A 17,805-nucleotide genomic window follows, 5' to 3' on the forward strand; every position below is an offset into this window, starting at 1 on the left:
GCAGTGTTCATTCCGGGAGTGGACAACTGGGAAGCAAACTTCCTCAGCAGGCACGACCTCCACCCGGGAGAGTGGGGACTTCATCGGGAAGTCTTCCACATGATTGTGAACCGTTGGGAAAGACCAAAGGTGGACATGATGGCGTCCCGCCTGAACAAAAAACTGGACAGGTATTGCGCCAGGTCAAGAGACCCTCAGGCAATAGCTGTGGACGTTTTTGGTAACACCGTGGGTGTACCAGTCGGTGTATGTGTTCCCTCCTCTGCTTCTCATACCTAAGGTACTGAGAATTATAAGACGTAGAGGAGTAAGAACTATACTCGTGGCTCCGGATTGGCCAAGAAGGACTTGGTACCCGGAACTTCAAGAGATGCTCACAGAGGACTCATGGCCTCTGCCGCTAAGAAGGGACTTGCTTCAGCAAGTACCATGTCTGTTCCAAGACTTACCGCGGCTGCGTTTGACGGCATGGCGGTGGAACGCCGGATCCTAAGGGAAAAAGGCATTCCGGAAGAGGTCATTCCTACCCTGGTCAAAGCCAGGAAGGAGGTGACCGCACAACATTATCACCACATGTGGCGAAAATATGTTGCGTGGTGTGAGGCCAGGAAGGCCCCACGAAGAAATTTCAACTCGGTCGATTCCTGCATTTCCTGCAAACAGGAGTGTCTATGGGCCTCAAATTGGGGTCCATTAAGGTTCAAATTTCGTCCCTGTCGATTTTCTTCCAGAAAGAATTGGCTTCAGTTCCTGAAGTCCAGAAGTTTGTCAAGGGAGTACTGCATATACAACCCCCTTTTGTGCCTCCAGTGGCACTGTGGGATCTCAACGTAGTTCTGGGATTCCTCAAATCACATTGGTTTAAACCGCTCAAATCTGTGGATTTGAAATATCTCACATGGAAAGTGACCATGATGTTGGCCCTGGCCTCGGCCAGGCGAGTGTCAGAATTGGCGGATTTGTCTCACAAAAGCCCATATCTGATTGTCCATTCGGACAGGGCAGAGCTGCGGACTCGTCCCCAGTTTCTCCCTAAGGTGGTGTCAGCGTTTCACCTGAACCAGCTTATTGTGGTACCTGCGGCTACTAGGGACTTGGAGGACTCCAAGTTGCTAGATGTTGTCAGGGCCCTGAAAATATAGGTTTCCAGGACGGCTGGAGTCAGGAAAACTGACTTGCTGTTATCCTGTATGCACCCAACAAACTGGGTGCTCTTGCTTCTAAGCAGACGATTGCTAGTTGGATGTGTAGTACAATTCAGCTTGCACATTCTGTGGCAGGCCTGCCACAGCCAAAATATGTAAATGCCCATTCCACAAGGAAGGTGGGCTCATCTTGGGCGGCTGCCCGAGGGGTCTCGGCTTTACAACTTTGCCGAGCTGCTACTTGGTCAGGGGCACACCCTGGCTGAGGAGGACCTGGAGTTCTCTCACTCGGTGCTGCAGAGTCATCCGCACTCTCCCGCCCGTTTGGGAGCTTTGGTATAATCCCCATGGTCCTGACGGAGTCCCCAGCATCCACTTAGGACGTCAGAGAAAATAAGAATTTACTTACCGATAATTCTATTTCTCGTAGTCCGTAGTGGATGCTGGGCGCCCATCCCAAGTGCGGATTGTCTGCAATACTTGTACATAGTTATTGTTACAAAAATCGGGTTATTATTGTTGTGAGCCATCTTTTCAGAGGCTCCGCTGTTATCATGCTGTTAACTGGGTTCAGATCACAGGTTGTACAGTGTGATTGGTGTGGCTGGTATGAGTCTTACCCGGGATTCAAAATCCTTCCTTATTGTGTACGCTCGTCCGGGCACAGTATCCTAACTGAGGCTTGGAGGAGGGTCATAGGGGGAGGAGCCAGTGCACACCACCTGATCCTAAAGCTTTTACTTTTGTGCCCTGTCTCCTGCGGAGCCGCTATTCCCCATGGTCCTGACGGAGTCCCCAGCATCCACTACGGACTACGAGAAATAGAATTATCGGTAAGTAAATTCTTATTTTCGACAATGCCAATCCGGTTTTTTTTTTAAATTCGGATTGACATTGTCGAAAACGGGACTAAACCCTGACGGATTTGGCCGCAAATCCGACAAAAAACGTGGATCCGCGGCTAATCCGCTGATCCATGTGTTTTCCGACAAGACGGTAAAACGGCAGCCACATTGAATAAGTTAAATCATGATTCGACCTAAAAAAAGTCAGAAACTGCCATCTTTCCAACTAGACGGCAGTTCCGACTTCAATTGAATAGACTCTTAACACTTTTACAGTTGTTTCAGAAAGAGGAATTAACAAAGGGAAAGTAAACTGGAAAAGCGTATATATGGTGCAAAAGCCATTTTTGTTTTTTCACTGAACAATGGAGATGCACTACAACTAAATGTATTATTTTTATTGTTGTTAATGTTGTAAAATATATCACAGTACATTGATTTAAAGAATACAGCAACATTCAAATATTAAAAAAATCTAGAAAAATAATCTAGAAAAATCTTATCATAAGAAATACGCCTATTTAAGAAAGAAAGCATCAAGTAATACAGTAATAAGTGATGTCTTGCACCCCTAATTCATAGTGACATGCAAAGTCATAGTTGAGAATAGGTCTCCAGACACAACGTTGTTACTGTGATATACCGTGAATCAAAATAGCATGTATTATAATGCTATACTGTTTAAAATGATAAATATGTCACCCATGTCTTAATCCTATAACACTTCTGCTACTAAAGTTTTACTGAGGGTTTGTGTTCTCTAAGGGCCTGGAGAAATGCCTTGTCAACTTGTCAGGACTGACTGTGTCTTTCAAAAACTTCATGTTATCAACACTTTGTTCTATCTCATTTGCGTTGTCTTGTATGTTAGTGTTATCTTTCACGCTGTTCACTTTCCATGGAACGCTGAGATATTTCTGGACCTCAATAGCCGGCCTCCTTCGGTCTGCATTTATTGTCAGCAGTTTCTGAAACATGTCTAATGCCTGCCATGTAAATTGCTTCCACTGAGATGGGATATTCTGGTAATCTCCTGTGGTTTGCCAAATAGAAAATTCTTCATATTGTGTGTCTTTACATAACGCTCCGTCCCAGGGAAAGGCCCCAGTAGAGATACAAAACAGAAGTATGCCAAAAGCCCACACATCAAGACTGGAGTCAAGTTCCAGAGTTTCATTATCTTCTAAGCTGCAGAGTTCAGGAGGTGAATAGGGAACGAGTCCTTTCATAGGAGAAACCAGAAAGCCTTCAAGTCTGGTTAAGCCAAAGTCTGCAAGTTTTATATAGTGGCAATCTTTATCGAAGAGTAGAATGTTATCCAGTTTCACATCTCTATGTACCAGTGCTTTGCTGTGCATGTAGTCTAGAGCTTCAGCCAGTTGCATGGCACATCGTTTTACCATTGTCTCAGGTATTCCGACCTAAAAAGAGACAAGATGTCACTACAATATCATGTGACCGTATAATATCTGTAATAAATCATATCTGTACTGTATAAAGTGTCACATTTGTTCTTCATTTTATTCATCTACTTTAACTTCACTTATCTTTTGTATTTTAGGTCAGAGGATGAACCAGAAGTGTTACTTTGCAATAATATGTATCCTTTCTTGATGTCGTCAATGAGAGAGTGGAAGATTTTTTGCGGATAAAAATAATAGAAGTACCTAATATCAGAGGCATTTCACTGCTAATTATATTAAAAATCTTAGCAAACTTTCAGGACTCTAAAGCCCCTTTGGCAGATTACAAATGAAGCTTAGATCATATCACAATATAAACAACTCTAAAGTGGAGCAAGTATTTGGCTGGGGACAGAAGCTACATACAAGGCTCTGATTTAGAGTTGGATACAGGTGCATTTGTGTGTTGTCACTTTCCCCATCATGTTGGATGTGTTGCACTCTGCATGCACACAATTGCACCAGTGTTTTCAGCAGCGTGTATCTAGCATTTGCACTCCATGCACTTTGGGGGGTGATTGAGACCTGCTCGCTGGGCTGCTAACTCTGCGTTCAGAGAGTAGCCGCCTCCCAGGGGGAGTGTATATTTGATGTGCAAGTGTGTAATCCCATGTGTACGCCGAGCTGCAAAAATCCACTGTGTGCAGTTTCTGCGCAGCCCAGGACTTACTCCTACAGTGTGATGAGAAGAGGCTGATCAGGGCCGGAGCTGATGTCATACACCCTCCCTGAAAACGCTTGGGCATGCCTGTGTTTTTCCAGACACTACCAATAAACGGTCAGTTACCACCCACAAATGGCCTCTTTCAGTCAATCACCTTGCGAACGCCCGTGTGATCGGATTTTTTCGCATCATCCCGTCGCTGACCGGCGATGCCCTTTTGTTGTTATCCGACGCACGTGCGCATTGCGGTGCATACCCATGCGCATAGGACATGATCACCCGCTGTGCGAAAACGCACAGCAGCAATCAGGAATGAATCAGGCCCTTTGTGAGGCAGGTCGGGGATGTCCATGTGCAAGTGTGGTACAATGTAAATATATTATTGAGAGCACTTCTGTCTGAGCTGTGGTTATGCCCGAAATGTAGGGGTTTACCTGGGCAGACCTCGATGGGCCAAGTGGTTCTTATGTGCTGTCAAATTCTATGTTTCTATGTTTATTTTTGTACTCACAGAATGTAGCTACAAATATAATTGAGATGCACCGACCCATAAGCAATTATAAATACAAGTAGATAGTTTATATTAAATTTGCGTGCATTTTTATTTGTACGGATTCAAGGTTGGAATACAGTATACATGCAATTCTATATATCTCAATTCTGTGGGCTTTTTTTTTTTTTTTAAACTGTGGATTTTCTGGGGTTTTGTTACAGGATTTAGGACTTATTTTAAAGTGATGATTTTTTTAGTAAAGGAAATATATTATTATTATTATTATTATTATTATTATTATTATTACTATTGTTGTTATTATTATTATTATTATTATTATTATTATTGTTGTTATTGTTGTTATTATTTACTTCTATAGCACCAGCATATTCCGTTGCACTTTACAATTGGGAATGAAACAGTAATAAAACAAATTGGGTAATAAAAGACAGAAATAGAGGTAAGGGCCCTGCTGGGAATCTATAGGGAAATAGGCTGATGCTGCACACAATGACATAGAGTACACATGCAGTCTAGTGGAGGACCCAAGAAGTGGTTACACTGAGGCCTGGCATTACTTGTGGCTGCACCAGGGCCGTAACTAGGCTGTTCAGGCGGTGTGTTGCACACCGTGTATTTGCCCTTTAGAGCACCGACTGCATGCACCCTGATTGGCCGGCTACTGTATGTATGCACCTCTAGCTGTAGCGCTGGCAGCATTGAGTAGTTAGTGTGTGACTAGGGCCGGTTCAGGGGCTTTGAGCGCCCCGGGCGGCAATAGGGGGAGTGGCTTTGTGCAGGGGGCGTGGTCATGTACGCCCCCTGTACAGACTACTGTAGCACTCTGAAATGATGTGCGGTGCGCGATGACGTCTAGTTCCCTTTGTGGAGAGGACCTTTGCTGTGCGGTGCACGATGACGTCATCGCGCACCGCACAGTAAAGGTCCTCTCCACGAAGGGAAACTAGACGCGTGGCGTCTAGTTTCTCTTCACAGCGGCCAGCGGCAGCAGGGGGCAGCGGGCAGCGGGGGGCACAGCAGCAGCAGATCTTGCCCTGGTGTGGCGCCCTCCGGAAGGCGGCGCCCCGGGCAAAAGTCCTGCTTGCCCGTGGCAAGATCCGCTACTGTGTGTGACAGTCTGTTTTCCGTGTATATTGAATACAATGTATGCCACATGGCTTTCCCAGAATGGTTGGCCGGCAACAGGAGACAACCTACTGTACTTTCGTCAGGGCATGGGAAACAGAGATGCTTAGTTCTTGGCATGTCACCCAGCTGGAGGAAAGGACATCCATTATTCTTTTGGAAAAATACTAGTACAGGTTGAGTATCCCATATCCAAATATTCCGAAATACGGAATTTTTTGAGTGAGAGTGAAATAGTGAAACCTGTGTTTTCTGATGGCTCACTGTACACAAACTTTGTTAAATACACAAAGTTATAAAAATTATTGTATTAAATGACCTTCAGGCTGTGTATATAAGGTGTATATGGTACATAAATGAATTGTGTGAATGTAGACACACTTTGTTTAATGCACAAACTTATTAAAAATATTGGCTAAAATGACCTTCAGGCTGTGTTTATAAGGTGTATATGAAACATAAATGCATTCTGTGCTTAGACTTGGGTCCCATCGCCATGATATCTCATTATGGGATGCAATTATTCCAAAATACGGAAAAATACGATATCCAAAATACCTCTGGTCCCAAGCATTTTGGATAAGGGATACTAAACCTGTAAAATAATCACTGGCCAGCCAGCAACGCAAGTGCAGCTATGTTGTGATGTGCTGAGAGTCTCTGGAGATTCGGCAACAGGGAACCCATGGGTGTAGCAGTATAAAACACACACACACTTTCTCTCTCTTTCCTGTGGGGGGGGTTAAGGGGAGGGGGGGAGGAAGGAGAAGGAATGAGGTGTAGGGGCTCTACCTGGCATAACGTGTATAAGGGTCTCTTTTGTGGCATAACATATATAAGGGTCTCTACTGTGCTGTAACATATATAAGGACACTACTGTGTGCTGTCATTTGAATAATGGACACTACTGTGCGGTGGAATGTGAATTGGTACTATTCTGTGGCCATGCCCCTTCCCAATGAAGCCACGCACTAGTATTTTTGTCCTTATTTTAGATATTTTAGATTTTAGATACCTATTTTAGATATGGGGCTGGGGGACACACTAGTTCTCTTCTGGCACAGGGCACCGAAATGTCTAGTTATGGCTCTGGGCTTCACTATACTCCAGTCATCACATGGGGCTTCCAAAGAAAATCCCCTAATTTTTTGACTGTCAATTCCCAACCGGGTACGTATAAGGTATGCAGTGTAGTATTGCTGGGGTATATTGAAGATGACCTGTAAGGCTGTAATTTGGTGACAGCTATCAGATATACATGTCTTAGTCTTAATGTTGCTAATCAAAGAAAAAGAGACCTTTATCCTGCATCCTAGTCCTGGCAAATTAAAGACCATGTCCGTATGTACCTTAAGTGTGGCATCATAATAATTGTGAATTGCAATGCAGTGAAGAATGGAACTTCTACCACCTGTATGCAAGGTTACTGATCACATGCAGTCATGTGGGGTTATCAAGTTTTTTAGGGCTTGGGACAGAAGAGTTTAGAAGAATCTCTCAAATAAGATGTGGAATTAATACTTCTGCTTTTCACCAAATAATGCTTACTGCACCTAGTATTCCCAGGAGGTCTCCCATCCAAGTACTGACCAGGCCTGTCACTGATTAGCTTCAAGATCAGATGAGATTGGGTGTGCCCAGTGAAGTATGGCACTCCTTTGAAAATGAGGAAGCCCTTTTACAGTATGTACCCTGACTGCATGAGTTGGTACAATGGGGGTCATTTAGATCTGATCGCTGGGCTGCTAATTTTGCTGTCCTGCATTCAAATAGTCACCGCCTCTAGGGGGAGTGTAAATTTGCCATGCAAGTGTGCGATGCTATGTGTACACCGAGCTGCTAAAATTCACTTTGTCACATGCGGTTCCGGCCGTCGGTCACATGACAATTAATGCATATGCAATTAATGCATTGCACTGTGTTCCTAAATAATAATATTTGCTTTTAGCTGGACACCTCTGAGTGGCTGTTGGAGACTCTTGGCCCCTCTATTTGTTAGTGCTCAATTCTTTATTTTATATCATGTCGTAGCCGTCAATTTTAATTTTTTAATGAAATTTTTTTTGGGATTGTGAAAAAGAAAGGTGATTCCCATTCATTATCAGAGGGAAAAATTAAAGATTATTGTACTTATTTGAATCTAATTGAATTTGTATTTTTAGTTTTGTTCTTCTGTTTGTTTCTAATCATATTTTATATAGCAAATGAGTCTTTCACATATATTAATGACACCGTCAAGACACTGTGCCTGATTCAGCCCTGGACACTCTCGATTCGGTCGCAAATGACTGGCACTGAGCATGATCTGGGGCCGCAGTGGCATGTGCTGTGAAGTTGCTGCAAACCCAGTCGCAGTGCGCTGTATTCCTTAGCTTGATTGACAAGCTGCAGGCATTTGGATAAGGAAAAGGGGGCCATTCCTAAAAATTGAGATGTGTTGCCTTCATTTTGGGGCATGCTGAAGCCAGTGTCTGCATCTTTGGACCACTGGCGTATCTATAATGGGTGCAGTGTGTGTGGTAAAAACGGGCCCCCAGGCCCACACTGCACACCCTGCACCCATTGTTTCAATACTTAACCTCCAGAGTCTCGCGTCAGCAGCAGCAGTGTTGCAGAGACCACTGCGAAAATGGCACGGCGGACATTTTCCTGGTGTTTTGTGCATGTGCAGTAAGAAGATCATTGGAAAAATAATGGCCACACCATTTTCCCAGAGACCTGCGCATGCACACTAGACTCTAGGACAGCACTATGGTCTCCTAGTGACCCTAGTGCCCAGAGTCTGCTCTAGTTGTTACTCTTGATATAAACCTTGCACATAAGCTAGTGCTGACCAAATCCACATCAATGCACTGTTTCATGTATGAGTTATGTTCAGGGAGAAAATCGAGTCAGTTCTACGTATATTCCTGCACCCTGTGTTCTCTGACAAAAGCTGCACAAATTGCCATTTGTCAAGTCCAAAGTGCAAGTTCTCAGTCACCATCGCTTAATGTTTCTAAGATTCTATTGGAAAATAATATAAAAAATGCATACACCCCTTGGCGTATCAATAATGGGTGCAGGGGCACGTGTGCACCGCACACCCTGCACTCATATAATTATACTTAGCCCTCCAAAGTCGGAGGCCAGTGCTGCAGACAGAAATCACTGGGAAAATGGTGCGGTGGACATTTTTCCAGAAATTGCGGATGCACAGTAGATATGTACATGGGCACCATGTTCCCTAAGACCTATAGAGTTGGCTAAACAAATGTTTAGCTGAAATTTGACCAATTCATGGCAAATATAATTTCTGTACAAAACTACAAACAGTATAACAACTATACACATAAATAGGCTTACCATACTTTCCCTTTAAACCGGAACACTTTTACATTTACTAAGCAGTGATAAGAGCGAAGAAGTGAGCCAGTGGAGAAGTTGCCCATGGCAACCAATCAGCACTGAACTAACATCTATAATTTGCATACTATAAAATGATACAGAGCTGCTGATTGGTTGATGGGGAAATTTCTCCACTGGCTCACTTCTCCGCTATTATCACTGCTTAGTAAATGTACCCCTTAGTCCTGTGTAATCCGCGAGCATCCCGGTTTAAAGGTAGTATGATAAGCCTACGCATAAGCAATATGATGCCATCATACGTCCACATCCCTACCATCACCAAGATTGCCACCAGGCTGAAGAATCAAGATGGACAAACTGCCTTCAATTAGGGTAAGTCAGGGACAGCTACTATTGCAGTTGCAATTGGTTCCAACAGATTGTGGGCAGCCATATTCAGACTCCCAGCACACACTGGCTCATCGTTTTTCCTAAAAGGTTGTAAACCTTGCGGTCACTAGACCATTTTATTACTTTGGTTTTAAATTTTACTTTTATCATTATTTTATTTGTATTATTTTTTTATATATTTTTTAATCTGTTTATGTTTTCCTGCCTTATTCTTCTCTCTTCCCGTTTTTCTTTCTTTTTCATTTTTTATCGCCCATATACTAGAGATGAGCGGGTTCGGTTCCTCGGAATCCGAACCCCCCCGAACTTCAGCCTTTTTACACGGGTCCGAGGCAGACTCGGATCTTCCCGCCTTGCTCGGCTAACCCGAGCGCGCCCGAACGTCATCATCCCGCTGTCGGATTCTCGCGAGGCTCGTATTCTATCGCAAGACTCGGATTCTATATAAGGAGCCGCGCGTCACCGCCATTTTCACACGTGCATTGAGATTGATAGGGAGAGGACGTGGCTGGCGTCCTCTCCGTTTAGATAGAGAGTGAGACACTTGATTTACTAGTAATTTAATTTTAGTAATTTTGGGGAGCATTAGGACTGGAGTACTCAGAGAGTGCAGAGTTTTGCTGATAGTTATACTAGTGACCACCAGTTTTATTTATTATTTAAAATCCGTTCTCTGCCTGAAAAAAAACGATACACAGTCACATACCATATCTGTGCTCAGCCTCAGTGTGCTGCATGATAATATCATCTATGTATATCTGACTGTGCTGAGTGCTCACTGCTCACACAGCTTAATTGTGGGGGAGACTGGGGAGCAGTTATAGCAGGAGTACATAACAGTGCACACTTTTGCTGCCAGTGTGACTGACCAGTGACTACCAGTATATTGTCTGCCTGAAAAAGTTAAACACTCGTGTGGTGTTTTTTTATTTTATTCTATAAACGCATTCTGCTGACAGACAGTGTCCAGCAGGTCCGTCATTCATTATATTATAATATATACCTGCAGTAGTGATATATATATATATATTTTTTATATCATTATCATCCAGTCTATACTAGCAGACGCAGTACGGTAGTCCACGGCTGTAGCTACCTCTGTGTCGGCAGTGCTCGTCCATAATTGTATACCTACCTGTGGTGGGTTTTTTTTTTTTCTATCTTCTTCATACTAGTAGTTTAGGAGTCTGCTGACAGTGTCCAGCAGGTCCGTCATTATATAATATATACCTGTCCTGCAGTAGTGATATATATATATTTTTTATATCATTATCATCCAGTCTATACTAGCAGACGCAGTACGGTAGTCCACGGCTGTAGCTACCTCTGTGTCGGCAGTGCTCGTCCATAATTGTATACCTACCTGTGGTGGGTTTTTTTTTTTCTATCTTCTTCATACTAGTAGTTTAGGAGTCTGCTGACAGTGTCCATCAGGTCCGTCATTATATAATATATACCTGTCCTGCAGTAGTGATATATATATATTTTTTATATCATTATCATCCAGTCTATACTAGCAGACGCAGTACGGTAGTCCACGGCTGTAGCTACCTCTGTGTCGGCAGTCACTCATCATCCATAAGTATACTAGTATCCATCCATCTCCATTGTTTACCTGAGGTGCCTTTTAGTTGTGCCTATTAAAATATGGAGAACAAAAATGTTGAGGTTCCAAAAATAGGGAAAGATCAAGATTGACTTCCACCTCGTGCTGAAGCTGCTGCCACTAGTCATGGCCGAGACGATGAAATGCCATCAACGTCGTCTGCCAAGGCCGATGCCCAATGTCATAGTACAGAGCATAAAAAATCCAAAACACCAAATATCAGTAAAAAAAGGACTCAAAAATCTAAAATAAAATCGTCGGAGGAGAAGCGTAAACTTGTCAATATGCCATTTACCACACGGAGTGGCAAGGAACGGCTGAGGCCCTGGCCTATGTTCATGGCTAGTGGTTCAGCTTCACATGAGGATGGAAGCACTCAGCCTCTCGCTAGAAAAATGAAAAGACTTAAGCTGGCAAAAGCACAGCAAAGAACTGTGCGTTCTTCGAAATCACAAATCCACAAGGAGAGTCCAATTGTGTCGGTTGCGATGCCTGACCTTCCCAACACTGGACGTGAAGAGCATGCGCCTTCCACCATTTGCACGCCCCCTGCAAGTGTTGAAAGGAGCACCCGCAGTCCAGTTCCTGATAGTGAAATTGAAGATGTCAGTGTTGAAGTACACCAGGATGAGGAGGATATGGGTGTTGCTGGCGCTGGGGAGGAAATTGACCAGGAGGATTCTGATGGTGAGGTGGTTTGTTTAAGTCAGGCACCCGGGGAGACACCTGTTGTCCGTGGGAGGAATATGGCCATTGACATGCCTGGTGAAAATACCAAAAAAATCAGCTCTTCGGTGTGGAAGTATTTCAACAGAAATGCGGACAACATTTGTCAAGCCGTGTGTTGCCTTTGTCAAGCTGTAATAAGTAGGGGTAAGGACGTTAACCACCTCGGAACATCCTCCCTTATACGTCACCTGCAGCGCATTCATCATAAGTCAGTGACAAGTTCAAAAACTTTGGGCGACAGCGGAAGCAGTCCACTGACCAGTAAATCCCTTCCTCTTGTAACCAAGCTCACGCAAACCACCCCACCAACTCCCTCAGTGTCAATTTCCTCCTTCCCCAGGAATGCCAATAGTCCTGCAGGCCATGTCACTGGCAATTCTGACGAGTCCTCTCCTGCCTGGGATTCCTCCGATGCATCCTTGCGTGTAACGCCTACTGCTGCTGGCGCTGCTGTTGTTGCTGCTGGGAGTCGATGGTCATCCCAGAGGGGAAGTCGTAAGACGACTTTTACTACTTCCACCAAGCAATTGACTGTCCAACAGTCCTTTGCGAGGAAGATGAAATATCACAGCAGTCATCCTGCTGCAAAGCGGATAACTGAGGCCTTGGCATCCTGGGCGGTGAGAAACGTGGTTCCGGTATCCATCATTACTGCAGAGCCAACTATAGACTTGATTGAGGTACTGTGTCCCCGGTACCAAATACCATCTAGGTTCCATTTCTCTAGGCAGGCGATACCGAAAATGTACACAGACCTCAGACAAAGACTCACCAGTGTCCTAAAAAATGCAGTTGTACCCAATGTCAACTTAACCACGGACATGTGGACAAGTGGAGCAGGGCAGACTCAGGACTATATGACTGTGACAGCCCACTGGGTAGATGTATTGACTCCCGACGCAAGAACAGCAGCGGCGGCACCAGTAGCAGCATCTCGCAAACGCCAACTCTTTCCTAGGCAGGCTACGCTTTGTATCACCGCTTTCCAGAATACGCACACAGCTAAAAACCTCTTACGGCAACTGAGGAAGATCATCGCAGAATGGCTTACCCCAATTGGACTCTCCTGTGGATTTGTGGCATCGGACAACGCCAGCAATATTGTGTGTGCATTAAATATGGGCAAATTCCAGCACGTCCCATGTTTTGCACATACCTTGAATTTGGTGGTGCAGAATTATTTAAAAAACGAGAGGGGCGTGCAAGAGATGCTGTCGGTGGCCAGAAGAATTGCGGGCCACTTTCGGCGTACAGGCACCACGTACAGAAGACTGGAGCAACACCAAAAACGCCTGAACCTGCCCTGCCATCATCTGAAGCAAGAAGTGGTAACGAGGTGGAATTCAACCCTCTATATGCTTCAGAGGTTGGAGGAGCAGCAAAAGGCCATTCAAGCCTATACAACTGACCACGATATAGGAGGTGGAATGCACCTGTCTCAAGCGCAGTGGAGAATGAATTCAACGTTGTGCAAGGTTCTGCAACCTTTTGAACTTGCCACACGTGAAGTCAGTTCAGACACTGCCAGCCTGAGTCAGGTCATTCCCCTCATCAGGCTTTTGCAGAAGAAGCTGGAGACATTGAAGGAGGAGCTAACACTGAGCGATTCCGCTAGGCATGTGGGACTTGTGGATGGAGCCCTTAATTCGCTTAACAAGGATTCACGGGTGGTCAATCTGTTGAAATCAGAGCACTACATTTTGGCCAACGTGCTCGATCCTAGATTTAAAACCTACGTTGTATCTCTCTTTCCGGCAGACACAAGTCTGCAGGGGTTCAAAGAACTGCTGGTGAGAAAATTGTCAAGTCAAGCGGAACGCGACCTGTCAACATCTCCTCCTTCACATTCTCCCGCAACTGGGGGTGCGAGGAAAAGGCTCAGAATTCCGAGCCCACCCGCTGGCGGTGATGCAGGGCTGTCTGGAGCGACTGCTGATGCTGACATCTGGTCCGGACTGAAGGACCTGACAACGATTACGGACATGTCGTCTACTGTCACTGCATATGATTCTCTCACCATTGAAAGAATGGTGGAGGATTATATGAGTGACCGCATCCAAGTAGGCACGTCAGACAGTCCGTACGTATACTGGCAGGAAAAAGAGGCAATTTGGAGGCCCTTGCACAAACTGGCTTTATTCTACCTAAGTTGCCCTCCCACAAGTGTGTACTCCGAAAGAGTGTTTAGTGCCGCCGCTCACCTTGTCAGCAATCGGCGTACGAGGTTACTTCCAGAAAATGTGGAGAAGATGATGTTCATTAAAATGAATTATAATCATGGAGACATTCACCAGCAGCAATTGCCTCCACAAAGTACACAGGGAGCTGTGATGGTGGATTCCAGTGGGGACGAAGTGATAATCTGTGAGGAGGGGGATGTACACGGTGATGAATCGGAGGATGATGATGAGGTGGACATCTTGCCTCTGTAGAGCCAGTTTGTGCAAGGAGAGATTAATTGCTTCTTTTTTGGTGGGGGTCCAAACCAACCCGTCATTTCAGTCACAGTCGTGTGGCAGACCCTGTCACTGAAATGATGGGTTGGTTAAAGTGTGCATGTCCTGTTTATACAACATAAGGGTGGGTGGGAGGGCCCAAGGACAATTCCATCTTGCACCTCTTTTTTCTTTCATTTTTCTTTGCGTCATGTGCTGTTTGGGGAGTGTTTTTTGGAAGGGCCAGCCTGCGTGACACTGCAGTGCCACTCCTAGATGGGCCAGGTGTTTGTGTCGGCCACTAGGGTCGCTTAGCTTACTCACACAGCTACCTCATTGCGCCTCTTTTTTTCTTTGCGTCATGTGCTGTTTGGGGAATATTTTTTGGAAGGGCCATCCTGCCTGACACTGCAGTGCCACTCCTAGATGGGCCAGGTGTTTGTGTCGGCCACTTGGGTCGCTGAGCTTAGTCACACAGCTACCTCATTGCGCCTCTTTTTTTCTTTGCATCATGTGCTGTTTGGGGAGTGTTTTTTGGAAGGGCCATCCTGCGTGACACTGCAGTGCCACTCCTAGATGGGCCAGGTGTTTGTGTCGGCCACTAGGGTCGCTTAGCTTACTGACACAGCTACCTCATTGCGCCTCTTTTTTTTCTTCTTTGCGTCATGTGCTGTTTGGGGAGTATTTTTTGGAAGGGCCATCCTGCCTGACACTGCAGTGCCACTCCTAGATGGGCCAGGTGTTTGTGTCGGCCACTTGGGTCGCTGAGCTTAGTCACACAGCTACCTCATTGCGCCTCTTTTTTTCTTTGCGTCATGTGCTGTTTGGGGAGTGTTTTTTGGAAGGGCCATCCTGCGTGACACTGCAGTGCCACTCCTAGATGGGCCAGGTGTTTGTGTCGGCCACTTGGGTCGCTGAGCTTAGTCATCCAGCGACCTCGGGGCAAATTTTAGGACTAAAAATAATATTGTGAGGTGTGAGGTGTTCAGAATAGACTGAAAATGAGTGGAAATTATGGTTATTGAGGTTAATAATACTTTGGGATTAAAATGACCCCCAAATTCTATGATTTAAGCTGTTTTTTAGGGTTTTTTGAAAAAAACACCAGAATCCAAAACACACCCGAATCCGACAAAAAAAATTCGGTGAGGTTTTGCCAAAGCGCGTTCGAACCCAAAACACGGCCGCGGAACCGAACCCAAAACCAAAACACAAAACCCGAAAAATTTCCGGTGCACATCTCTACCATATACTACATACTGTATACATTAGTGCTCAGTCGCAGGCTCACTGCTGCATCAATTTCTCATGACATTTTCTACTGATCTGCTCTACATAATCACTAGCGCGGCACACTATTTCCATAATATCATCAGAATGATAACACATAGACTAACATTTTATGTTAGTGTAATGTGTGCAACACTTACGTCAGGTACAGTGATGGAATAGAGATCACCAGCGGTTGCCAGTTCCTGAGCAAAGGAAAAATATTTAATGGTTTCAAAGACCACTGGAAAGGTTTTGATAATATTCGGGTGTGATGAAAGGCACAGTGACACGCAATATTCCATAAGAAAATTCTCCTTCTTTGTTGAACTCTTTCTCATTAACTTTAGTGCTATAATATTTCCTGAAAAGGCAATAAAAAAATGCAATGAGAAATAATGTAGACTATAGTTTTTCAACTAATTATAAGATGAATGTGCTGTGCAAAGAGGCAAATAAAATCACTGTATAGATCAATTGTTTAAAAAGAAATATAGAGAGCAAATATGATATAAATGCACTTTATGCATTGGCAGTATGTGCATAGCATTTGCAGTTGGTATATTTATGCTTCAGGCAAACCAGTACACAAATACTGTGGGCCAAATGTAATAGAGTGAGAGTTTCAAAAAGTGAGCGATTTGGTAAGGTTTTGCAGGTTTTTTTTAAAGTGGCAATCATTTACACAGCAAGATCAACTTGGTTTTGCAGTGTAAATGATTGCCACTTTAAAAAGAACTGAAAAACCTTACCAAATCCCTCACTTTCTGAAACTCTCACTCTATTACATTTGGCCCTGAATGTTGAAAGCCTCAATTACGCTCATTAGCCATTTTATGCTACTGACTATAGACAGAAATCAGGGATTGACTGCACTGAAATCTTCTCGCCTGTGGCAAGGTACAGTACATTACGTTTAGTCATTGTTATAACGGCCTTGAATTATTTTGTTTCTGTACCAATTAGCCTTTGACTCAGCTTTCTTAGCTTGAGAGGGAACCCCCTGAGCATTACTATGGGAATATATTCCAAGAGTGAAAAGTCAGTTTACTGAAGAAAGTATTGTATGGTTTAAAACAGGGTGCTCATTGTTGGTACATTAAGCTATATGCTGTACTCTGTGGACTTTGTATGTTCAAAAACTGATCAAAGACCTAGGACCTGCACATCACTTGGCAGGCTTAAGGATTTTACACAATTTGGGGACAGGAACTGTTACAATTGATCAACAAATATATATTAAAGTAATAACTGCAAAGTATGCAATGTCAAATTCAAAAACAGTCAGTAGCCCCATTGACAAAGTCATTAACCTAACAAAAGCAATGTCACCAACAAGTGAGGAAGAGATAGAGGATACAGAAAAAGTGCTCTTAAAAGTTTATACTGAAATGACAACAGACAGCGCTGTTGGTGGCAGATTCAGCTTGGATCGCTATTGAGATTGAAATTGCAATTGTAAACTGCTACTGCTAAAAATCACATGTGAAGAGCCACCCAGAAATGATAAAAGATGCCCACCGATATGATCGCAAATCAGCTTATGCATTTGCAAAGATGCAATCCATATGCAGAAAACACGTACCATCGATAGTTGATAGTTGACCCATGCCTATTCAGAATGATGCAGATGCAGTCGCACAGGCGCCATGTTTTGTAATTGCAAGCGATCGCAGCTGGCATCAGATACATGCTCCGAAATCAGATATGACACACCTGTGTTTTTCCAACCACTCCCCACAAACGCCATCTTAACACCCACAAATTGTCCCTTCCTGTCAGTCACTCTGCAATCACATTTCACTGGGGCTGCAGAATTCATGCACGTGCAGTGCGTTCGCAGCATGCGCAGCCTCTCCGATAATTGTCCAGATTGTGTTTTTGGAATATAGCGATCCAAGCTGAATGGGGGCCTCTGTTTGTCATTTCATTTTGCTTTTATTCATGCGTAAGCAGAAAGCAACCCACTGCAGCCCTATCTACCACTGAGACTGAATACATGGCACTTACTTAGGCTTACCATACCATTGGCGCTTCTATAATGGATCCATACGGGCCCTTGGGTCTAGGAGGGGCGCACATCGCACACACTGCACCCATATGTTAATACTTTTTTTTACGGAGTCCAGTTGGGCGCTGCAGTTGGGGCATAATCGCAGCCAAAATGGCCACCACGCATGCGCAGTAGTCAAACTGGTCTCCGGAACATGGCGGGCGCTATGCTTCTGGAGACCTGCGCATGTGCAGTAGACTCCAGCACAATGCCGGACAC

General features: G+C 44.4%; 1 protein-coding gene and 1 pseudogene across 12 annotated transcripts in view; both read right to left on the reverse strand.

Moving 5' to 3' along the window:
* Nucleotides 1-2,398: 2,398 nt before the first annotated feature.
* The window catches only part of LOC134966138 (serine/threonine-protein kinase SBK1-like), an 85,841-nt gene continuing 70,434 nt past the window's right edge, over nt 2,399-17,805 (reverse strand). For all 12 annotated transcript variants that reach the window (XM_063942658.1, XM_063942656.1, XM_063942650.1 and 9 more), the window contains 2 exons: nt 15,695-15,897; nt 2,399-3,411 (listed from right to left, as the gene is read on the reverse strand). In XM_063942658.1, the coding sequence (XP_063798728.1) occupies nt 2,731-3,411; nt 15,695-15,897 (884 nt within the window). In that variant the 3' untranslated portion in view covers nt 2,399-2,730. The remainder of the gene's footprint in view (nt 3,412-15,694; nt 15,898-17,805) is intronic.
* LOC134967179 (5S ribosomal RNA) lies at nt 7,298-7,415 on the reverse strand (annotated as a pseudogene).

This window comes from Pseudophryne corroboree, chromosome 10 (genome assembly GCF_028390025.1).
Source record: "Pseudophryne corroboree isolate aPseCor3 chromosome 10, aPseCor3.hap2, whole genome shotgun sequence".
Classification (NCBI taxonomy): Eukaryota; Metazoa; Chordata; class Amphibia; order Anura; family Myobatrachidae; genus Pseudophryne; species Pseudophryne corroboree.